We start from the raw sequence: 25,009 nt of genomic DNA, 5'->3' as shown, positions 1-25,009 counted from the left end.
ATCTAGGTGGAAATATGTTTTTCAGATCCGGCTACATTTCCGTGGAATCACCACCTGGGAGTGGAGGAAATCTCCCAAGGAGGGTGTAGAGGGAAAAAGGAAATGTTGTATTCTGATCATTACAAATACCTCATATTACACAGTGTCCCATGAGATAGTAAACGTTTGCGTATATTATTTTATTTACCCTTCTAAACAACTTGGTAAAGCAGCTGTTAGGATTGACCTACTTTTACAAATGAACAGAGGTGATAAAATGGGTTCAGTTATTAATACTTTGCCTGGGTTGCACAGGTCTTCTGACTGAGTTCACGTTTCAGCTCACATTAGGAGCAGAAAGGACTCAGAATTCACAGGGCAGAGCTATATGCACTGGGCCAGAATCCTCCCCTGGGGGTGGGTACCACTCTGTAATCATAAAGACCAGTATTATCTGATGTGTACAGAGAAGCTGGCAGGAGAGTAAATGAATTAAATAAAGGATGCTTATCCCAGGGCTCCTTGTTTCCCTTTGTGGGTCTCCTCTTCCCCCACCCCATGAAGAGTCCTGCTGCTCTCCAGCCCCTTTGAGGGACAGCACTGACCTGCCCCATCCACAGAGAAGCAAGAGGCCTGTGCTACAGTTTCCCTTCCCCACGGCCAATTCCTGGTCCTTCGGGGCAGTGTTTAATGCCCCTAAATGTTCCCACTTGGGGGTAGGTAGCGGGGAGGGATGGTAAATGGTGCTTTGTGGGAAAAGGGTTACATGGGCAAAGGATTTGGGAAATGCTGAGTTAAACAAACAAAAGAGATTTCCTGACCACAGTTCTTAGAACGTTAAGTGTGTATGTGTACCTCCTAGAGGGTCATATTATGGGAAGAACTTCTTCTCCAGCTTGCTCGACCGCAGAACAGCTTTCTAATGTGCTAGCATTTTAAGCAGACACAGGGAAGGGGAAAAAGACTGTGGAGGAGGGAGGCATCCAAGAACTTCACCTCAAGGGTTAGCAAACGCCTACTCCCTATGCATGAGCAATGGCCTTGAGTGCGCTCTCAACTGATAAGTGGGAGTTTGTTTGTGTGCATGCGAGTGTGTGGTTTGTGTGTTTTATTTATGCACCCACACACGTAGGCACAATTCTTGGCTGTCAACTCAAAGGCAGGAACTGGATTGATTTTTATAACTTTGCTCTTAAGGTTTCTCATCCCCTAACATTAGCTCAGGTCTCTTTGGGGACTGCACATTAAATAAGGCTCACCCGGCCTCACAGCAGCTCTAGTTGCTTGTTGTGGGTGGTGGGGCCGCGGAGCTCATTAGGATTCTCAAAGTTTAGGAAGGAGCAAAGGCCAAGTTAAGAGGACACCTGCCTCCTGACTCCTTGCGGGGCTGTCTTTTTGGCCTGCCCAACCTATATTGAGGGCTCATTGGAGGAGTTCTGCCCAGGGAACTTCTCTTACATTGACACCCTCTGTTTATTTTTGAACTCCTAATTACCCTTTAAACTTGCTGTGGTTTATTTTTAGAGGGTTCTCATCCACCTCATTAACAGCTCGTAAAAGCTCCTGTCTCATATTTCCACCGTTATGTCCTTAATTAAGCACAGTGGCTTTTGTTATCTCGGAACACTGGTCTTGTTTAGAATTGAAATGAGATGACTCCAAGCCACTGCCTAACTGCGTTCCTTCCCTTCCCTCCAATCCTTCTGCCTGCCGTGGGGCTGTCTAGAGCCTTGTCCCCAGGGTTCTCTCTGTTGTGTTTTGGTTATTTTGTTCATAATCAAGGGCTGAGAATGCAGTAGAAGGAGGCATGGGATTCTGACGGCTCTGTCTGGTGTTTTGGTTTTGTTTTGCTTTGCTGATTTCTGGGGGAGGGCACCATTGGGCTCCTTCCTCCACCTCTACCGGAGTTAGGAAGAAAGAGGCGGGTGAGGATTTTTTAAATCTTTGCATCCAACGTGTGAACAGAACAGCAATACTTGATTAAATGCACACCAGGACTCTGATCCCTGATCTGACACCTGCTGATCCTCTTCCCTTGTCAGGAAAGCACTACATAATTACCTTTTCCTGCTGGCCCAGTTTATATTCAAACCTTCTTAGCGGGACTGATCAAAATATTGAAAGCATCCATCATCAAAAGGGCTGGACGTGAGGTGCTGCCTCGCAGAGGGAGGAAGGCTGGTATGGGGCAGAGGAAGCACTGCAGTCTGGGGACAGTTAGTGGCACAGGCCCGGGTAGCATTTGTGGGGGCACCTGAACTTTGGCCAGGGCAGGGCAAGCTCAGTTAGTGGTCTGTCCTTTGTGGCCTGGGTCCAATCTGCCTTGTGGAACTCACAGTCTCCCAGGCAAGAGAGAAACCTGTCATCTGTGCTATTGGCTCAGTGGGTGGGCACAGGCTGAGGTGGTGCCCATGCCCTTCACAGGCAAAATAGAGCAGATAACTCCAGGCTCCTCTAGGCTTGAATGTCACTTTCTCCCCTTGGCCTTGGGCAAGTTACTTCTCTTCCTTGCATCCTCTTCCATATAAAGGGGAGGGAGGTGATACTAATATTACCTACCTCAAAGCATTGATGTCAGAACTAAATCAGATAATGTATGTAAAGAATTGGCACAGTGACTGGCACATCACAATCATGTAACAGATGACAGCTGCTGTAATTAGTATTAGTGTTATTGGAAGATAGTGGCCATTCTGGTCCTACGTGGCCATTTGAGACCATAGGGGCAGTCAGAGCATTGTGGGTCATTGCGATGATGTGAATTTTATCCTGTAAAAGAACTTGTTTACTCATTCACTCATATGTCTGTTTATCCAACAAACACTTATCAAACACTTACTACGTGCCAGGGACGATGCAAAGTGGGGCTCTCTGTGGAGTGTCAGCTCTCAGGCAGCCTCTACTCTGATGAGGGAGATCCTACTATAACAGACATTAGAGTAAAATATGTGCTAGAAAGAAGACACAAATGCTGGGCTTACAAGGACAACCAAGAAGGAGCTAATAGTTATGCCCCAAGAGGTGCAGACTCATGAAAGATACAGGAGGGGAGTTTGAGCAAGAACAAGAAGGATGAGAAAGGTTTCAAGGAGCAAAGAGGGAGGGAAGAATATTCTAGGCTGAGGGCACGGCCTTAGCGAAGTCATGGGGAAGTGAAAGTGCGTGGGTGTTTGGAAATGTACCCTGGGTAGAGAGAGAAAGTGACCACGTAGGGCCCGACGATGGCTGCACTCAAATTCCACGTGAGGGAATTTGAAGGAACTAAGTTCTTAAGAGAAGTGACGTTAGACCTTTGTTTCAGAGAGCTATCTAACTGGGCATATATGAAGTAGGCTGGCAGTGGGTCCTAACCTTCCACTACCAGGAAACCCCTTTTGTTAATTTACTCCCATGGATCTGGCAGTTTGATTTTGGACATGTAGCATATTACATTTATCAATAGTCTGTGACGCTTTATTGGGGTAAATGTATAGTTTCCAGGAGTTCTTTTAAATACTGAAGACCCCTAGACATCTAAGAGTGCCAGGCTGGGAACCAAAGTGGGTAGGGAGGTAGAAGAGCAGATGTCTGAAGACCCCTTAATAGACTCCTAGATGCCCAGGACAGAAGGGAAGAAGTCCTGAACTCAGGCAGGTGCAGTTTCTGAAAGGTGGGGACAGGTGTGAGATGTTCTGTGGGCGAAATGGACAGAATTCAGTGAGTGATTGGGGCTGAGGTGACGGAGGAATAGGAAGACGAGTCAAGGTTGGGCATGGTGGCTCATGCCTGTAATCCCAGCATTCTGGGAGGCCAAGGTAGGAGGATCCCTTGAGCAGAGGAGTTCAGGACCAGCCGGGGTAACACAGCAAGATCCTACATCTCAAAAAAAAATTTTTCTTTTTAAATTAGTTGGGCACAGTGGTGGACACCTGTGGTCCCAGCTACTCAGGAGGCTGAGGTGGAAGAATAGCTCGAGCCCAGGAGAAAGAGGCTGCCGTGAGCTATGTCCTTGCCACCGCACTCCAGACTGGGAAATAGAGCCAGACCTTGTCAAAAAAAGAGAGAGAAGAAAAGAAAAGAGAAAGAAGAGAAGAGAAGAGAAGAGAAGGAAAAGGAAAGTAAAGACAGAAAAATGAATCAGAGCTTCTGGGCCTGGGGATAAGAATATTAACAAGAGGGCTGGGCGCGGTGGCTCATGTCTGTAATCCTAGCAGTTTGGGAGGTCAAGGAGGGTGGATCATCTGAGGTCAGGAGTTTGAGACCAGCCTGGCCAACATGGCGAAACCCTGTCTCTACTAAAAATACAAAAATTAGCTGGGCCTGGTGGCGGATGCCTGTAATCTGAGCTACTCAGGAGGCTGAGGCAGGAGAATCACTTGAACCTGGGAGGCGGAGGTTGCAGTGAGATTGTGCCATTGCACTCCAGCCTGGGTGACAAGACTGAAACTCTGTCTCATTTAAAAAAAAAAAAAAAGAATATTAACAAGAGAGGGGACATGGAGGGGACTGGTGGCCGGGAGGAAGGAGTGGAAGTTGATAGTGGTTACACTGAGTGTGAGCTCACTGCAGCCCCTACGTGGAGTTCTTCAGCAGGAAGTTGGGAGCTTGGGAGAGAGGTCACTGCTTTGGGGCAACGCAAGTCATCTTCTCATGGGCAGAGAAACTGAGGCTCACTTGATCTTCTATCCACACAATGGCTAGGACTAGTGCCTCCATCAGACACCCACCTCTACTTACCTTCTGCCCCAATCAGACCCCAATCATCTAGAATCTGCTTCCTCACATTGTCCTGTATCTCTGTCCTTCAGTACTTGGGAAAGTCTTGCTGACTATGGGAAAGGAAAGGCTGGGTTAGGTGCGAAGATGTGCCTAGGCCAGGGCAGCGCTCCACCACTGCCTCCTGCCCTGCTGACGCCCAGCCTGCAGCAAGCCTGGTTTAGAGCAGATGCTCTCAGTCACGAGCAACCTGTCTGCTTCTGCTTTTGCTCTGTGGTCATGAGAAGCAGATGGTTCACCCTGCTGTAGGGGGGACTAAATGGCAGTAGCATTGGTGTGGGGTGACCTTCAGGGCATTGGGCAAGGCCTGCAGAGTGGGTGCCTTTGCTAGCACCCCCTCCTGTGCAAGTCTGACAGTGTGTTGCCCATGGGGCTGCCAGCCAAATGCCTGAGGGGGAAATAGTCACGCCCCCAAGCTGTTCATGAACAGACCTAAGTAGACACAGAAGCCCCATCAGGTGGAATTTAGAACACAGTCCTGCTGAGAGCTGTGTCTGGGTCAGGGTCTTCTCGACTTAGGAACAGCCATCCCATGCCAGGTAAAACCAAATCTCTAATTCTGTGCTGAATGGTCCTTGATGCATGTGCCTGGACTTTGCTGCGTGTCAGAATCACCAGCCGGCTTGTTGAAGTGTGGGTTCCTGGGCTCCAATCTAGTGCATCAGAACTTCTGTGGGTAGCAATTTACATTTGTAACCAGCTTTCTAGGTGGCTCAAATACACAGTGAAATTCGAGTCGCTGATGGAGAGCGTCCTCTGCTAAATCACACCAAGACTTCTTCCTTGCATTGTCCATCATAGAACATGCTTGTGGGGCTGCTGTGTTGACTGTTTTCGGAATCCCACACTGTGTATTCTGAATCTCGGTACTTGGCTCTGGTCTTGGCTCATGTGTCCTCTCCTTTTGGCTGTAGGTGCCTCATCTCTGACAGGCTCCCATGATGGGGCACCTGGATGTGCAGGGCAGCAGCAGGGAACCAGGCGAGAAAAGAGCATGAAAGAAATAGGATGCCAGCTTCTAAGAAGGGAGTGTGCCCAGCACTGGCTCAAGGTGTGGGAGGGAAAGCACTAGAACCCATCCTAGAACCCTCTAGTTTCTAGGAAGGCTTTTCTGGAGAGGCTGGAGTGAGGCCCCAAGAATAAGTGGGATTAGGTTTCCTGAGGATAGAGTATAAATAAAGCATGGTGAGAGGAGGGTGTTGCATTTGGCCATAGGAATGAGTGCTGAAGACCCATGAAGTGTTTTGAACACCAGATTAATGCATTCTCAGTTTCATGTAAGGCAAAGTGATTGGTAATTTTTAAAGCTCTTTGCAAACATTAATAATTCCTGTCTCCTTCTGTGGGCAAAAGGCAAGTCAGTAAAAAATTATGAGTAATGGGGGATGCCTGCCAAAGGTTTTAGGATGAATAAACTATGAGGGAAGGGGAGAACAGCTTTTTAGGGGTTCAGAAGTAGTTGTCCAAGGGCTGAATCTGATGAGTTTGCCCAACAGTGTTAGTTAGTTTGTTTTTTGTTTGTTTGTTTGTTTGAGATGGAGTTTTGCCCCTGCCCCCCAGGCTGGAGTGCAATGGCACGATCTTGGCTCACTGCAACCTCTGCTCACTGCAACTTCCGCCTCCCAGGTTCAAGCGATTCTCCCGCTTCAGCCTCCCAAGTAGCTGGGATTACAGGTGTCCACCACCACACCCAGCTACTTTTTTTGTATTTTTAGTAGAGACGGGGTTTAACCATGTTGGTCAAGCTGATCTCGAACTCCTGACCTCAAGTGATCCACCCACCTTGACCTCCCAAAGTATTGGGATTACAGGCGTGAGCCACCACACCTGGCCTATTTTTTGGTTTAGTTTTAAATTTGAATTTGAATGTCTTTAGATAGAACTGTCACCTTCCGGGTCCCATAACCTACAACTCTACCTTTGTTTTACAGCCTCACGCATTTACACCTGCTCAGCCCCAGAAGGTATTAGAGTTTTTAATCTCTCAATTGGCATAGAGGAGAGTGCGAAGCTGAAATTCCAGTAGGAGAGATGACAGCCGTGGGAAGTAGTGAGGGCCCAGAGCGAGTGGGGCAGTGAGATTAGAAAGAAGGAGACCACACAGAAGAAGAAGTAGATAGGATGCACTGATGGATTGAGGGCGAGAGGGGAGTCGAAGATTAAACTGCTGAAGTCCCTAGAGGCTGAGGAGCGGCTCTGAAGGATGCGTTGGGTTTAGGTTGTGGCAGGACATCTCAGGGCCTTGTCTAACGGCAGGTGACAGTTGGGCCTGGTGCTAAGAAGAGTAATGGCAGCCGGGGACGCAGATCAGCCCTGGCATGGAGGCAGTAGGTGAAGTGAAGGTGGAGGTGAGGGGGTAAGAGTGTGCAGGGAGAGGGTGGAGGGCTGGGGGAGCCCAAGGACGGGCCTGGGGCCTTCTCACTGCGAGGAGGTGTGTAGAAGAGTCAGGATAGCAGCCAAGCTGGATCCCACGCAAGAGCCAGAGTCAGATGAGGAGGATCCAGGAAGGAGGGGCTGATCGGCTGCAGGAGGCACGTCCTTCAGTAAGTCATCGGTTTGAGCGTTGGCGAGCAGGTCAGCAGGGGTGAGCATCGTGGAGGGGTGAAGGAGCACTGAGGCAGCGGAGCTCCGGCTTCGACTGAGGGGGTGGCATGGGCTCCCAGCAAAACCTGGCTATAAACTGGACAGTGGAAGGGTGGCCTCTGCTCCGACCTGTCACTGTCTTACCCGAGCGGCTCTGCTTGGCCCACGCTGAGCTGTTCATAGTTGTCCCACACCGGCTCCCTCTGTGCTTCTCGCTAGACGGCCTAGAAGACCACAGCCCTCTCTGCTCCTCAAGCCAGAAGCTGTGCTCTGGTCGGTAAGCTGTGGCTGCTGGAACTTTTCTGACTGCGGAGGCCACTTCCACATCCAGGCTGGCTGAACACTCACCAGTTTTCTGCTTGCTCTGTAGCGGCTCCTCCGTGTGGCTCAGCACCCCATGAGGCTGAAGAGGCGACTGCTCAGCTGTGGCTGAAGTGAGGAAGCTCCCTTTAGGGGGTAAGGGTTGGAGTTTGAGATGAAAAGTGTTTGGTGCTGCTTGGCTTCACATTTTCCCCCAAAGTGAAAACCCAGCTGGTTTGCTCCCCTGGTTTGTCTCTGAGGCAGTATCTGGTATTTATAGAAGACTGAGCCCAGGGCCAATCAGCTCAGAATGGAAATGCCTGAGCTGGAGTTCTCTGGAGCAACTATCTCCTGGCTCTCTCTCTCCCTGGAGTTCAGCTAAGGTTTTCTCTCGAAAACTTTCAAGCCCTGAGAAGTTTGAAGCGATACAAATGGGGGAATGGACCCTCAAGCACACCGACTGTCTTTCTGTTGGCATGGACATCTTGTGTGTTTTTTTCTGGCGATGGCAAGAAGGTAGCTAGGAGAAGAGCTCAGAGAACGGTCCAGCTGGGGGCGTCAGGAGCAGCTGCAGCGGCCAGCTCTCGGGGCGATGGGCATTGTCTCCTGTTCCTGCAGCCTCTAGGACCTCCTGCTTCTGAATTATGTGCCCGTGCTAACCTACTGGGCAGGAACCAGAATTGTTTTTAGGATGTAGCTTCCAGCTGCAAGAAAAAGGAATGGTGGGATAGTTGACATTTTAAAAGACAGCTGGAATGAGTGAGATATCCACTGACACATTCATTAAATGTCATCACTTTTGTTCCTCTTCAGCGCTCTGTGCTTGAGTTATTCTAGATTAATTACCCAGCCACCTGATTTATTCCTTACATCCCCCTCCCTGCTCTCGGCCACCCTCTCCAGGATTAAGAGCAGCACAAGTTACCCAGTTGTAAAGGCTAAGTAGGGCCCTTCAGAGAAAGAGGAGGCTGTCCAGGCAGCTAGGCTGCAGGACGTTCTCATGGTGGGGTCAGAAGCCGAGTCTGGCCACTGCCATGAAAGTCCTCATCCCCCTGTTTTACAGATAAGGGAAGTGAGGCTCAGAGAGGGCAAGTGATCCAGCCAGGCAGACTGGGGAGGCTCGAGGAGCCAGAATTTAACCCAGGTCTTCTGGCTCTAGGCTCTTGAGTTTACCAAATGTATTGGTGTCAAAGAGACAAATCTATTTTCACATGCCAGGTAGCGAGGGGGATTAGATAAACTGGAGAATACAATTTCACACCCCCTTGCGACCCCCACTTCCTTGTCAGGGAGAGCGAGAGCCAGGAACAGGAGGGCAGCTACGGGTTAGTGTCCAGGAGGCACATGAGGAATGTCTGCACAGTATGTCAGGTATATTTGGATCATTCAGCAAAGGAAGGTCTTAGTAATTTAAGGAAGACGATGCGTGAAGTTTATCTGGCTCTTTGATTTCACAATCCGTTTTAACTGCTGTGTGTCACTGCTGGTCATTTTTCCAGAGAGATGAAAGACCTGGTACAAAGGGCCATAGCCCTTTCAGCTGCGATTAACAAGTCCTCTGTCATCTCAGGGACTCACATTTCCACAAACAGAATTTCTAACCCCAGATTTTCATTCCTCATTGCCCCAGCCTGAAGTGTTCCCACAGCCCTGGCCCAGGCACAGAAAAGCAAAAATGTTACATGACTTAGGAAAGCCTGGGGCATGTGCCCACGTTGGTGCTCTGTGTCTCTCTGGATAATCTCTGATGTGTCACCAAACTTCCCCAAACTGTGTGGAAAAAAGAGCCACCTCAGGGAAAAGAGTCACATGTCCTCTCCATTCCTCCCCACACTACTAATTCACTGTGAGTTTGTTGTCCTCAGCTGAGATTGCTGCAGGAGGCGATTCACAACTCTGGTACTGAAAGGAAAGACGCAAGAAGGCAGGAGGGCTGAGCTAGCCTGCATGAGTGCCTGAGTTTGTGGAGTTCCTCTGAACCCTCCATATTCTGTCTGCCCTCTCCTATGGCAGCTCATCAGTTCATCACCAAATTTCCCTTTTCATCAAGTGGCACATGGCTCAGGTTTTGTCTGGAGCTGCATATTGTAGTGTGATGAGCTCTCTTGCCTTTTTTTTTTTTTGAGACAGAATCTCACTTTGTCACCAGGCGCCAGGCTGGAGTGCAGTGGCACCATCTCAGCTCACTGCAACCTCTGTCTCCCGGGTTCAAGCAATTCTCCTGCCTCAGCCTCCTGAGTAGCCAGGACTACAGATGCATGCCACCACGCCCAGCTAATTTTTTATTTTTAGTAGAGACAGGGTTTCACCATGTTGAACAGGATGGTCTCCATCTCTTGACCTCGTGATCCACCTGCGTTGGCCTCCCAAAGTGCTGGGATTACAGGTGTGAGCCACCGCGCCCGGCTTCTCCTGCCTTTTTGAAGCTCAACAGTGCTTTTCAGTAGAGCTGCAAAGTTATACTGACTTCATTCTTCCTTGCATTATCCATCATTTGCATTATCATCAATGCAGGGTGGCTGGCTGGGGTTGGGTTTGATGGGCAGATCCCACAACTCTTTAGTGGCTCCTGGAGGGTAACTGGTATAGGGGACCAAATTAGTATACATGACTGATGGTTTTCAAAGAGGCCATCACCAGGCCCTGTTCCTGGAAGGGATGAGGCTAGGGTTTCAGAGGGTACATTTAGGGATATACCATGAAGGGATATGAATAGATGTCTGGGTTAGGTAATCCTTCTCTAGGATGTCTTAAATCTCTGATATATTTTGAGCTTTGCTCTTGCCGTATTACTGAGTAATTTCCTATTTCTTCATTTGTCTCCTCTGAATTGTGAGCTCCTTAAAGAGCTATGTTCTATTAGAAGGCACTTAGCATCATGCTTAAGCATGTGAGCTCTGGGATTTAATTATCTGGGTTCAGTTTCATGATCTTGGGCAAGCTCTTTACCCTCTTATGGCTGGAAGGAGAATTGGATGAGATTATGCATGTAGAGCACTTAGAACAATGCTTGGCATGGCATATAGTAACTGTTTAGTGTATGTTAGTTATTAGTATTCTTAAATTTGCATGTCCTCAGCTCTAGCATGGTACCTGATATACATTAGATGCTCAACACGTGTCTTTTGAGTGAATAGATGAGTAACTATCTACGTGTATGCAGAAAAAGAGGTGAGCCTGCCATAATGGGAGTAAGTCCAGGTGAAGTTCTTGAGCATTCTGGGGCTGAGGTAGGGCAGGAGAGAGAAGCTGGGCTGCTAGATGTAGTTCTGTTGTCAGGTTGGGAATTGGGCCAGGACATTTACAGCTGTGGGAGATGACTTTCACAGGAAACTGGTAAGAGTTGAGTTTAGTGTAAAAGGTCTAGTTAGCTAGGTTTGGCCTCCACATGTTCTGGGTTCTGTACGAAGGATCACAACATGTGTTTATCACTAGGGTTCCCAGAGCAGAGGTGGATTTATGGACAGAACGTCAGCAAATGGCACCCTGTGGAGTGATTATAGTGTCTTCAAGAGTTTGGTCCCTGACAATACTACCCAAAGTAACCCACAGATTCTAAGCAATTTCTATTAAAATCAATGATGAAAAAAATTAAAAAACAATGATGTTTTTAAAAGAAATTGAAAAATTCATCCTAAAATTCCTATGGAATCTCAGGGAACCCTAAATAGCCATAATAATTTTGAAAAAGAACAAAGTTGAAGGACTCATTCTTTCTGATTTCAAAGCTTACTTCAAAGCTACAGTAATCAAAACAGTATGGACTGGCATAAAGACAAACATATAGACCAAATAATTAGAACAGAGATGTTAGTAATAAACCCTTGCATATATGGTAAAATGATTTTTGACAGAAGTACCAGGACCATTCGATGGGGAAAAGGACAGTCTTTTCAACAAATGATGCTGGGAAAATTGGATACCCACAAGCGAAAGAATAGAGTTGGAGCCTTACCTTACAGTATATGGAAAAATTAATTCAAAATGGATCAAAGCCTAAATGTAAAGAGCTAAACCTTTAAAACTCTTAGAAGAAAACAGAAGAAATCTTTATGACATTGAATTTGGTGATGATTTTTTAGATATAGTATAAAAGTCACAAACAACAGAAGAAAAAAGACAAATTGGACTTCGTCAGAATTTAAAACTTTTGTGATTGCATCAAAGGACATGATCAACAGCATTAAAATGCAACCCACAGAATGGGAGATAATGTTTTCAAATCACATATCTGATAAAAGATTAATATCCAGAATACACACAGAACTCCTATCACTCAACAATAACAACAAAAACAACCCATTTCAAAATGGGCAAAGGGCTTAAGTAGACATTTTCCCAAAGATGATACACAAATGGCCATTAAGCACATGAAAAGATGGTCAACATCACTAACCATTAGGAAAATGCAAATCAAAACCACAATGAGATACCACTTCACACCCATCAGGATGGCTACTGTCATAAAAGCAAGGGTTGGTGAAGATGTGGAGAAACTGGAATTCTTGGGCAGTGCTGACGGGAATATAATAAAATAGTGCAGGCACTATGGGAAACAGTATGGGGTTCCTCAAAAACTAAAAACTGAATTACTGTGTAGTCCAGCAATTCTATTTCTGGGTATACACCTAGAAGAATTGAAAGCAGGGTCTCAAAGAGATGTTTGTACACCCACAGTGTACAATAGTAGCATCATTCATAATAGCTAAAACATGGTAGCAACCCAAGTAGCCCCTGAGGAGTGAATGGATAAGAAAAATGTGGCATATCCAAACAATGGAATATTATTCTGCCTAGAACCAAAGGAAATTCTGACATACTCTGCAACATCTGTTGAGGACATGATGCTTAGTAAAATAAGCCAACCACAAAAGAACAAGTCTGTGTATTCCACTCATATGAAGTACTTAGAGTAGTCAAATTTGTAAAGACAGAAAATAGGATGGTGGTGGCCAGGGGCTGGGGGAAGGGAGGAATGGGGTGTTAGTGTTTAACGGGTAGAGAGTTTTAGATTTGCAAGATGAAAAGACCTTCGTGGGTGGAGGTGTGGATGTTAGCACAAAAGTGTGAATATACTTAATGCCTCTGAACTATACAATTAAAAATGGGAAATTTTATGTGTATTTTGCCACAGTTCTTTTCAAAACATCAAGGGTCGAGCTGAGGGGAGAAAAAGAAAAAAAGAGCTGGCGGCTTGCAAACATAGGTGAAAATGAACTTTTGTGAATCGAGTGATATTGAAGCAACTTGAATTCACTTGTGAGGAAGAATCGTTTTAGGAAGCCCTCGATTGATCTGTTTTTGTTCATCGGCATTTGCATCGATCAGCTTTGCCCAAACACTTCTCCGTCATGATTCGTTTCACTTTCTTTTCCCTTGATCTCTAAATGTTGGTGGTTCCCAAAGAACCTCTTTTTCAGCTCTCTTGTCTACTTGTCCTCAATTAGCAGGGTCAGCGTCCTTTCTTCACATCGCTTTGTCACGTAAGGTTTCTGTAAACGAACGTCTCACACCTGACCTTGCTGCCAGGCTGCGTCTTGAACTGCAGCTATCTGCTGGACATCCCTCCAGCATCTCAAACGGAGTTTGGCCCAAACTGGACTCATCATTTTTTCTTATTCTGCTGAATTTCTGGTTTCTGTGGAAGGCATAGAACACTTGGTTTCCAAGGTATAAAAACATACAACACTTGGGACACCCCCTTTCCTCTCCTTGTCTTCCAGATGAGCTCAGCTGTCAGCCATGTTGCGTTTTCCCTTGGTGACCATCACATTTTAAAAAAATGGAGATGGAATCTCACTATGTTGCCCAGGCCGGTCTCAAACTCCAGGGTTCAAGTGATCCTCCCACCTTGGCCTCCCAAAGTGCTGGGATTACAGGTGTGAGCCAACACATCTGGCTGTGACCACCCCATGTTGTACAGGTGCCCTGCCTGTGTCTGGGTCAGCCCTACACTCCCTCTTGTGGATGGCCACAATTGCCTGGCCATCTCTTCACCTCCGTTTAGATTTGCAAGATGAAAAGACCTCTCCACATGGGCTATGAACCAGCCAGGGAAAAGCTGGGGAGAGGCTGGTCCTGTTCCCTCTACTAAGGAATCAGACCTCTGGATAAGACTCACCCTGAAGGAGAGCAGAACGTGGCACAGATCATAAAGTCCCAAGTGGCTTCTGGCTGAGAAATAGCCCAGGAAGGAGAGGCTGGTTAAGTGGATAGGGTGAGACCACTAGACTAAGTTTGAAAGTCAGAGGAGCAGGCGCCAAGCCACCAATGGAAAGTGGGACAGCAGATCCAGTTCCCAGAGGAGGCTGTTGGCAAGAGCTACGCAGGTGCCAGGTCTAGAGTCTGGTGGAGTGGGGCTCAGGGCCAGGGACAGCAGGGCTCCATGGGCAGGAGTCCTGCACTCTTCCTGGGATGCCCAGTGCAAGCAGGGTGGCACTTGAACTCAGAGTTCACTGTTTCCCCTCGATGCGGGGTAGTGCAGCCCTAGGAATTCCTGCTCTGGACCTTCACTTGTATGGGCCCCTCAGTCTGCAATATGCCTCCTCCTCACAACTGTCACACCTCCAAATCCCACTCAGCCTCAATGCCTAGAGCAGAGCCACTTTGCACCTGAAGTTGCTGCTCATTCCGCTGAGTTGTGATGTTCTTTCTTCTCCTTCTCCTCCTCCTCCTCTTCCTCTTCCTCCTCCTCCTCCTCCTCCTCCTCCTCCTCCTTCTTCTTCTTCTTCTTCTTTTTTTGAGACAGAGTTTTGCTCTGTCACCCAAACTGGAGTACCGTGGCACCATCTCTGCTCACTGCAACTTCCACCTCCTGAGTTTAAGTGATTCTCCTGCCTCAGCCTCCCAAGCAGCTTGGATTACAGGTGCCCACCGCCACGTCCAGCTAATTTTTGTATTTTTAGTAGAGATGGGGTTTCACCATGTTGGCCATGCTGGTCTTGAACTCCTGACCTTGTGATCCGCTCACCTAGGCCTCCCAAAGTGCTGGGATTACAGGCGTGAGCTACCTCACCTGGCTGATGCTCTTTCTTGGACCTCTATAGCCTTTCACTTCACCTCCCTAACTACACTTCCATTTTCTACCTTGAGCTATTGTTACTCAATGCCATTGTACTAGACTAAAAGCTTTCTGTGGGCAAGTCATTCGACAATGAATAGAACACATGGATGCCTGTTAGTGTTTCTGAATCCATCGTTCAGTAGCTGTCAGCCTCCACAGGCCTGTTTACGTTCACTGTGGTCTTCCCAGGTGCTGCTAACTCAGTATTTTCAGTTCTTCTTTCCCCAGGGAACTTGAGCCTCTTATGTTTTGGGAGACCGTATCAGTAGTTCTGGCAATGGACTGGGAAGAAAAGCATTCAGGCCAGTAGGAGACCCTTCCTACTGGCTCTTTTCCCTCAGGGGTGGCAACTAGCAGTGTTTGAGTCCTCAGCTGCTCTGTCCTCCTGAGTCCCCTCAATAAATATAATGAGCAAAGCTCCTAGCTGGCCTGTGATGGGTGCTTATCACGGATGAGAAATAAGCCTTTGTTGTTTTCAGCTACTGCAATCTGCAGGTTGTAATTGCAGCATAGCCCAGCCCATACTAGCAGACCCACTGACCCCTTTGGTTTATCAGGTCTAGATGTGACCAGCACATTGCTACATCCTACTGGCTGTTGGGTGACCTGATGGAAAGGCCCTGGCAAGGGGAGGCCGCCTCTTCAGGCAGGAGAGTGCTGCTCTCGGCAGTTCAGCTCGCTGGGCCTCTCACGGTGGAGCGCCCCTCATTTAGATGCAGCTGTGCAGGAATGGATGGTCCCTTCCACTCTTCTCTCTATGGACTGCTCTCTAAATTAATTAAAAGCTGCAGGCGAGCAGAGAGATATTCTATCACATTAGAATGTTCTTTTTTTTTTTTTTTTAATTTTGGAGGCTGCAAAAGTATTTTCCCATGGCTTTGCCAAGTCGTATTTTACAATGGCCAGCAGGATTCCTCTGCTGCTGGGTGACAGCATTGTACTTCCCAGAAGTGAGAGTATGGCCCACGCCCTGAGGGGAGCTTCAGCATCTGGAGGGACTGCTTGTTGAGCTGAACAGCCGAGGGAGCAGTGGAGCCCTGTGCACCAGATGCTCTCCAAGCCACAAACCTGACCAAACACAGGTGGATTCCAGCCTGAAGGGGTACACAGGTCTTCCTTGAGCAGAACGAAAACCAAACAGGCCTTCTGCTCTACCTCTGATAAAAGGGAAGTGGTTGTCCATGTGAAGCAAAGATAGAAAAGAAAAGCTTTGCAATGTCCTGTGCGTGTGCTGGCTGCTAAACCCCAGGAACATAAAGTGACAAGAGAAATAGGCAAGAGACAGAGATTTAATTGAATAAAAACTCCAGGCTGTGACGGGGGGTGGGAAGACACAGAGCAGTAATTAACAACATAATATTTTAAATGACAACGCAATTAATTAACGTCCTGGGTAAGTGCAGAGTGGGAGGAGGGCATCTTTCAGCCCAGAAACACTGCTAAGTAAAGGAGAAGGGAACTTTCCGTGTTTTTTTTAAAAAAACCTATGTGCAAATGGCCCCGGTTATCACAACTTCATCAAAGCTCACGCACTCACAGCAACAACCCGAGAGGTTTCTCTGCCCAGAGAAAGCCACCAAATGGATCGACCTTGTATTTCATTTTCTTCTACTCTGTGAGGGGAGAGATACGGGGCTAGATAATGAAGTTGGCGGATGTTCAGGTTTCATTGATGATTCAGGTTGAGGACTAGTCTCTCTTGAGGGTGCTGGGGGTGAGGCTGCAGGAGCTAAAAGCCTCCCTGGGGTGGGCTCCCAAGCCTGTAGGAATAGACCAAGGCTGCTAGAGCAGCAGCGGTTTGCAGCTGGCCAGGGTGGTGTGGGGCTGGCTAGAATCTGTTCGGGAAATGATTTTCTAAAACCCTTGGGCTGCTAACTCATGGGAGATAGCTGCTTGGATATAAAGGGAATGTCTCAGATGAGCAATGCTATTGCTATTCACATTGACCACATTCCCTTCTCCAAGAGGTTAGAATGGGTTATCCTCACCTGCCTAAGGGTTTAGCGGTGACAGCTGGACACGCATTTTGAGTTCACTTCCAGAAGGACCTTCTCAAACTAATTTCTGGGTTCCTTATGACCCAGGAAATGCAATTGTCCCCTCTGTAATTGCAAGGCCCACAGCATCTGTTCACCGATGGAAATGACTGTCTTGATGGGGTCAGTCTAGAGTCAGAATCATAATGAAGTTTGTTACCTTCTAGGAATCTTGTCATGACCTTGGGTTTTTTTCTCACTCTCAGGAGAGCATCCAAATGCAGGGCTGCTGGACTAGGAAGGCCTCCTAATCACAGGATATTTGGGGAGAAAAGTCATCTTTACACATGAGTCCCTAGCCCAAGGCTCAGTATGGGGCAGAGTTTAGGTTTATCTACATTTACTTTTCTAAGCAGGAAACTCTTCTTGTCACAATATCCTGTTAGCTCACGTCCAACCTGGTCGTTTTTAGGGCGAGAAGATACTACGCAGAGTTATATCAGTAGAGAAATCGGACACCTTGGTTTAAAATGAGGGCCACTTTATTGGTTGCTGCCCTTTTAGCATGTAACATATGTAAAGAATAAGACACAGGTGTGTGAACAGATTTTCTGTTCTTGACTTTCCACTGTGAAAAGAAGGGGTTCTCCAGAAGACTTGCCTCTTGCAAGTATTACACACGGCTCTAGAAACTAGCACTGCGTAGTCACAAGTCAGGTAGAAAATCACCTCCATGCGCTTACTTGGGTTATACAAACTGAGATCGAACACATCAACCTGGTTTTAGGGGTTAGGGGAAGGCCACTATTAACTGAACAGAAATGTGCTACTACAACACAGGATAGTTCAAATAATTGTTTTTCCCTAAACTGAGTTTGGCCTAAGGTAGAGATCTAAAGGAAACAAGAAACCCTCACAACCACTGAAACAAACAGCACGGAAGTACTAAGCAATTTATAGAACTAAAGTTTAAGATGAATATTGTCCCAGAGCCAAAGGGGCTGAAAGAGGCTGACGCTGACTTGGTTTCAAACAAAAAGACGCTCTTCATAGAAAGCCGGACTCAAACTGTTACTTGGAATTTCAAAACTCCCCATTTGGAAAAGAACATTTAATCTAGGTTTTTCTGTAATCTGTTTAGGCATTTTAAACAGCGGCTTGATACTTCATGGAATTATAAAGCTATGTATAATGCAGAAATCATTCCAGAACATATGTATCTCTCTTACTTTACAATGAAGGTTAGTCTGAGAACAAAGATCCTGTTTTCAAACAAATATGATCATTAACTGTGGTGCATCAGAAAACATATGGCGTGTTTAGTTTCAGCGGAATCATTCCTAAAGAAAGTGACTAAGGTCCCATGAGGAATCAAGACGTTTTCGATTCTTGAGGAAAGCCAAAAAGAAAGGCGAGCGAGGAACCCTGCACGTCAGCTGAAGGCTCGCAGGCGCCTCAGAAGTCTTGTGATTTCAACACAGGACTGAGGGTCCCAACGCAATTTACGTCCCGCCAGCAAACAGCTTCAAAGGCTAGTAATTCGACCCACAAAGGCCCTTCCATAAATTCATCTCATTCCTGCAGGGCACTGAAAATCCAGCCGCAGTCCCACCGTGCCTCCTCCTTTTCCAGGGCTGGTGGAGCTTGCTGGAGACGCAACATTTCAGAAACTCAATCCACCTCTTTCCAAAAGACTATACATTGTATTTTCTAGAACCAACTTCTGGGCTTTCTGCCCTTTGTCTTTTCCTATTCATTTTTTTTCTTTTCTTTTCTCAACAGCAGACCCATAAAAAGTGAAAAACCACAAAAACATCACCTTGGGAGACAGAAAAGACTAAGACAGAGCTGACCACATGACAAGTGTCTTGGCCTTGCCCTACACAGGAGCAGGTAAGGCTCTGGAGTGACGGCGGCCGCTGCCACCATCGCGACTACACGACACTGTTTAGACGGTTGGACAAGTGCAAAGAGAACACTCTGAGTCCCGCTGGGGTTACCCGGCCGCGCAGCTCATGGTGTCGGAGGCGGTTTCGGAGATGGGCACGAGCTCTCACTGTCGAAGCTGGCAGCTCGGCCCTGCCACTGCAAGGGGGGAAAAGTCTGTTATTAATTGCTAAAGGAATTCACATTTCAACTTGCAAAACTGAACTGGCCCATGCACTGAATTCACCTTTCCCAGCTTCTCATAAGCTTTCTTGAATTTTGCTGTCGGCCATGCAAAAATATAAGGGAAAGAGCTTAGAGCTTCTAGGTTGGAATACCTGATTTTCAAAATGACCTACTGCAGAGATAATTAAAACTTTCTGAGTGTGTGTGTGTGTGTGTGTGTGTGTGTGTGTGTGTGTATGTGAATAAGGTGCTATGACTGGACCATTTCTGAGTGCTTCAGCAATTTTTCACACTGAAAATCATATTATATTAGGAGCGAAAGAGGCAGTGTGCAGAATATGCCCTTACTGCCAAGAACTCATGGTCATGAATTATTAGCGATTTGTCTGGGAGCTGATAGTACAGCTGAAAACCTGATACTGCTCTAGCTTTGAGCTGCCTCCTTCCGTCTTCATTCTTCCGGTGGGCATTTGCACCTGACTTGCAGAGAGGCAGAGGTGTAAGCAGACCCTTCTTGGCTTCTGCAACCCCTCTCTCCTCCCCAGCTCTCCTAGTTCACAGACTGCCTCCTATCAGCCCCACCCTAACCCTCTGTGAAAGAGGTGATGTAATGAGGCGTAATGGAGTGAAGGAGTGGGCTGAGGCTGGGTGGACTTGAGCCATTCAATCCTTCTTTAACCAGTCATAGCTGTAGCAGTCATAACCACAGCAGTGTTTACTGAGCAAGGATCTGACCCCATGAATTGACCTGTCTGGGGGCTTTATATTAATAACTTCAAAGTGAGTCAGTGTCCACTGCTCACCCATCCTTGGAGTGGGTTGAAGAGACTCAGGACTCTCCTGGGTGTCTGCGGGACAGAGCTCCAGAGATAGAGGTAGGTAGGTGGTCAAGATGGCCTTCCTGAACCTGAAGTGCCGCCCCTTCTGCTTCTCATGGGCACTGGTGGTCTCCACTGTGGAATGGTGGGGCTGAGTAAAAGCTGCAACTATGCATCTGTGCATGCATGGAGGCTCAGGGTCAGGGAGGATGGGTTCTCCCTTGATACAGCCATTTCTAGAAGGGCTGAGCCAGCTGAGAATAGATCACTTTCCATCCAGCATCACCTAGGGAGTAGATGGGAGACCCACAAAGTTGAGGAAGGACCCAGGCCTACTAAACTACCTTAATGCTTTCAATTCTAAGGAAAGCTTCTGTTACCATTCTCTGGGCTCAATTCTTCACGGGCTCCTCAGGACTCTCTGTGCAGGCCAACTGAAGGTCTTTATGACTAAGCAAGGGCTGGACAATCAAGGATCGATGACCACCATTATGTGACCTAGACTGGAGCAATCTTAGCATGTCAGAACTGGAGGTAGCCTTGGGAGCCAATCTAGTCTAACCTTCTTGTTCTTGCAAATAAGAAAACGAAGACGGAGAAGTCAAGACACAGCTAGCTAGGGGCAGAGCCAGGACCTGAAACCAGGTTTCCTAACACCCAACTAAGTGTTGTTTCCACTCCATCCTGCTGCGATCTCAGCATCTGGCCTCACTTGGGGAAGAAGGAGACAAAAGATAGTAAGCAACCTGACGTCTTTGGGTCCACACCAGGTACTTACTCCTAACTCCGGGTGGCAGTCTCTCTGCTTGCAGCATCCACGTGAATGAAATCACAACCGAGGTTTTCCCTGGTGAAATATTTTAGATCAATAAATGCCTGGTTGTTGAGCCCACTATGGCTTCTGACTCGTGTTTCTTACCCAGAAGGTGACAACGGATGATTACTAATGCTCTCATTTAACACACTTTCATTTTAGGGGTTCTACTTTTCTATTGCAACTTTTACTGTTGGTGAAAGGTACATTACAATCACTGGCTTCTTCCCTGGGTAAGCATGCCACTTAAACAACCTGACTGACCGGCAAGGTCAGAGGAGAAAACACAAAAGGGTTACACTGAGTGTCTCTCCTCCTTTATGTAACAGCACAAACAGTAGTCGCAGGGAGCATAACTGTTTATCCAGAACAAATGAAGAAGGAACACTGGCTCCCCTGCTAGTCCAAGTCTTCCTATGAAGACAAACAAAGGGAGGAGATGGGGTTTGTGGACCATGGGAAGGCGAATGATTCCAGGAGGCTTACAGTGGCTCTAAAATAGCAGCACACCTGTCCCCAGCACACGGGGAAATTATTGTTCCAGAATGCCTGTGTTCGAGTAAGGTCTTTTGTTGCTCTGAAACGTTCCAACAGAGATGTAACATTTCTGGCAGGTGATCTGAACCTGGCCCCCTTCCCCCCGTAATAAAATGCCTTGGAGAAGAGCGCTGGCCAGCCCTGTGTGTGTGGTAACAACGACACGTGGCTCTGGGCTGAGAGGGAAGGGGGCCGGTGCCGCAGCTGGGGAAGGCCACTCATGACGGCTCGATGAATTTTTATTCATGAAAGAATCCCAGCAGGGAAAGACACAGTTTCAGTTAATTTGTTCCCCTCAGCCTTATTTTGAGCCCCCAAACAAGCAAACAAGTAAGATGCCCTCTGTTCTCATTAATAAAAAAGAAATGATCAAATTCATCTTAAGGCATTAACGAAATTCCCTTAAGAAAGGTGCAAGATAAATACAGAATGCTTTGCAGATATGATGCCATTTATCTTCCCGGGAGCTAGAGGAGATTTCTTTATGATTATACAAATGGGAGACACAAGTTTCAGGAGCAAAGCTCTTGCTCAATATCCAGAACAGGAACGAAAGACGGCAGGATGTGAGCTCTGAGGATGAGCTGGAGGATCACCTCCAAACACAATGCATCGCATGGACACAAGGTGCTTACTTAATGTCAGCCCTGTGGGGGTTTACATGCATTTTAATAAAGGTGTTTAAACTGCGGGAGCTAAATGTGTTGGCAGCAATTTTAAACAAATGGGAACGGTAGAAATCCCAGGTTGCGGAGACGAGTGCCATTTTCAGCTTCAATGATCAGCTGAGCAGAAAATGGTGGGATCGTGCGTTGGGGAGGGGGCATTCCTGGGAGCTTGGCCTGCGAGGTCAAGAAAAAATAAACCCAAAGGATATCCATTTATTCTCTTTTGTTTTCCACATACTGTTACTTTCCCTTTACGGTCTCATCAAATATCCATTTTCAAGGGCTTGATTCGACTATATCTTTCTTTTGTAGTCTGAACCAATGAAACCACAGAAACAGGGATTTGGAATCAATTATTTGGCTTAATCATTCATCATGAAGGAGAGTGATTCTGGGGCCAAGTCCTGGCCCCTCCACGGTCCTCAGCGCCCCAGCCCTCGCTGTGGCTGCCTCTCTGTCACACTCTGTTTCCCACAGGCAGGCCCAGCCTGGTGACAGGGATGGGTTATTGTAGATTCAAGATGAGAAAGGCAGTCACAGCACAAGATGGGGGCTCATGGGCCCAGCCATCTTTTAGGGTCAGAGTTTCCTAGAAAAGTAAAGCTGGGAAGTGCTTATCTGCTCATTACCAAATAACCCAAAGATCAGAGTGGGGCAGTAAGTTTTCTAAGGTCCTACAGCTGACCAGAGGCCTCTTAGCTGTCATTCCATGCCCCCCCTTGCTAAGCCACCACAAACAGTTTAGTATACCTGTTCTATTCTTAAATATCACCAAAGGATGATAACCGGGTGGAGAGGGGGTGGGGGGCTGGGGGGGGCTGTCGTGACCCCTCCCTGGTTGACCCAACACAGCCTTTAGTGAGGTGCTGGATGCTGTCTGCAGGTTGTCTAGTGTTCTGCCCAGCAGTGCCTCCTGTTTTGTGGGTTCCTCACCCACACTCTGCAGAAAGGGCCTTCTGGAATCTGGAAAAGAGGGGCAGGGGCTCCCCTGAGGGAGCCGAGGGACTGGCCTCACTCATTAAAGCTCTGAAGCTGTGGGAAAATTAAGGCACCCAGAAGACAGAACTATGAGGCCTCAACTGCCAGAAACTTTGCTTCCTTTCACCCCTTGACGCTGCCTCAAAGGTCACAGGGCAGGAGCTGCACAGAGCACACGCCGCCTGTCTGGGGAGGTGACTCAGTTAGCCTGCCCCCCACCCCCCACCAATCCGAGGTCCCTATCACCCGTGTTTCCTCGCGTCCAATCCCCTTGGCTCTCAGATTCTCTTGAGACACCTCACCCTGCTGGAAACAGATGGAAATGGGCTTGTCTTCCCTGAGAGGGCAGGGAGCCAGCAGGTTCTCAGGGTTTGCCGCCCTGACTTCTCTGCGTTAGAGATTGCGGGGAGGGGATGACACTGTTTTGAAGGGGACTCTGATTTTAAGCCAAGGGGCCATGCAGTGGAAGGGATAAAGCTTTATTTTTGTATTAGTAGAATTTCCAATTCATACAGCTCTCTAGATTTGCTAGGTTTGATGCCTGTTAAGATGACAGAATATTCAGCCAGCTTTCTAGGATATAGACCAAGGTATGAGATATTACGAGTGAGGTTTAAGCCTTGTTTGGTCACCCACACTTCTAATTCATTTGAGAAAAAGCAGGCCTGGGGACTACCAAGGTGATAGAACACAGGATCGTAAGTCAGTGGGGTTCAGTGAAGGGTGGAGAAGTCTGCAGTCGTCACTCAAAGGGATATTGTCTTTGCAGTTGAGAGAGAAGTGACAGGTCCAAGATTATATTCAAGCCTAGAGGGGCCAAGATTGGAACCCAAGTCTCAGGACTCCCCAGCCCAGTGCTCTCTCCATTACGTCTCTGTCAGAACCCAGCGCAACCCAGCCCCACAGCTTTAGCCAGAAAGCGTGACACCTTGAGGCCATGCTCCCTTTCCCAATGAGGGTGAGAACCCACATTCAGAAGAGGAGGAATCTGCTCCTGGGGATGTCCATCCAAGCAATGAAAACGGCTAAGTGACAGCCTCACTTGAGCCTCAGGGAACTCACTGTTCCGACTGGGGTGGAATGTCTTGCCAAGCTCTGATCTCACCCCCTTGGGGCTTTCTCCTAAAGGACTGACTTGGCCACGGGCTTTGTGAAAGCATTTCAGGCCTGGCACAGTGGTCTGCTGGGAAGTCTTCTTCAAAGTTCTTGCTTTCCATTAAGAACTCAGTGTTGCCTTCAAAATGCCCAACACCAGGGGCTTTGTGTCAGCGGCCTCCGCCTTCTTCCTCTGGTTCCTTTCAGCCTATTACACACTGGGGAAGAAGCATGTGGCCCCAGGCCCACCCTTCCACACAAGGCTGAGGGTCTCACTGCAGCCGACTGCCATTCTCCAGCCCACACTGCCATGCAGCAAACATGCCAAGGCCCAGGCGACCTCACCCACCTCTTTGAAGGATTTCTTTACCTCCACCAAGGAGTGCCAGTGTGCGATGGGCTTCCGGGGGTATGCCAGCATCTCATTCCAGTGGTCCCTGCCCAGGCCTTCGGCATTGATCCCCACACGACAGACTCCTATGATCTCATTGTGGCCCACTCTGCGGGAGAAACAAAAGTCTCAGCATTGGCTACCAGACATGGCCTCAGAAAAGGAGGTCTGGTGGGGGTGGTGGTAGGATTCTGCCCAGTGGGTGTAACTCCGAACTCTGAGCTCTGAAAACATGCTTGGCACGGCCTCAGAGTGGCAGTGGCAGTGAAGCTTTGCCTAGACCCCTTCAGTGGACACTGGACACGGACAGATAAGCAAAGGTTATAAATTTGTTTGGAATCTCTAGAAATGGTGAGCAGATGACCTGGGTTTGGGAGGTGAGAGGTTCTAAGTCTCTTCACTTATTTGACCTAGGCTGCACATTATAACCTCACTGAGACATCTGCATTTGCAAATAAATCAGCGGTCTCTGAGCACCATTTCTCCAAACGCCCAGTGGCTGAAATGTGATTTATTCGCTCAGTAAGAACATCAATTATCCCTTAAGTGTGTTCGTCAAGCATCTACTACGCCTGAGAACTTGTGCTAAAAATCCCGAATTGAGGCTTTATTGCATGGTTTCTTTCTCCTTTAGCTAAAGTGACAACTGGAGAGGAGTTATGAAGGCTGGAGTAGTTGAAAAATGTTTTTGAGCCAGCCCAGATGGAAGAGCAGGGTGTGTGGAAAAGAAGAAAAATATCTGAGGAAGCGGAAATCCCGTGGGATGGATATGCTGGGTCCAGAAGGCCGTCGAGTGCACAGGAAAAGCCTGGATCACAGGAGCCATTGATGGTTCTTGAGAAGGGAAGGTCCAGGAAGAAAGCTGTCATTTGGGAAGATGTGTCCTTAGTATGCTGGCTGAATTGGGGCAGGAATTGATGGAGGCAGGGGTCAGCTAGGA

The 25,009-nt window shown here is 47.7% G+C and overlaps 1 protein-coding gene across 6 annotated transcripts in view; it reads right to left on the bottom strand.

Annotated features, from left to right (window-relative positions):
* Positions 1 to 15,952: 15,952 nt before the first annotated feature.
* The window catches only part of SYT6 (synaptotagmin 6), a 63,408-nt gene continuing 54,351 nt past the window's right edge, over positions 15,953 to 25,009 (bottom strand). For 3 of the 6 annotated variants that reach the window (XM_010344048.3, XM_039460867.2, XM_039460865.2), the window contains exons 6-7: positions 24,028 to 24,178; positions 15,953 to 18,741 (exon numbers count right to left, since the gene is read on the bottom strand). In XM_010344048.3, coding sequence (XP_010342350.3) covers positions 18,670 to 18,741; positions 24,028 to 24,178 — 223 coding nt within the window. In that variant the 3' untranslated portion in view covers positions 15,953 to 18,669. Of the gene's footprint in view, positions 18,742 to 20,364; positions 20,434 to 24,027; positions 24,179 to 25,009 lie in introns of all 6 variants that reach the window. The other 3 variants (XM_010344049.3, XM_074381224.1, XR_745600.3) reach the window with 2 other exon arrangements.

The sequence above is a fragment of the Saimiri boliviensis genome, chromosome 11, assembly GCF_048565385.1.
Source record: "Saimiri boliviensis isolate mSaiBol1 chromosome 11, mSaiBol1.pri, whole genome shotgun sequence".
NCBI lineage: Eukaryota > Metazoa > Chordata > Mammalia > Primates > Cebidae > Saimiri > Saimiri boliviensis.
This window is presented reverse-complemented; position numbering and strand designations above follow the sequence as displayed.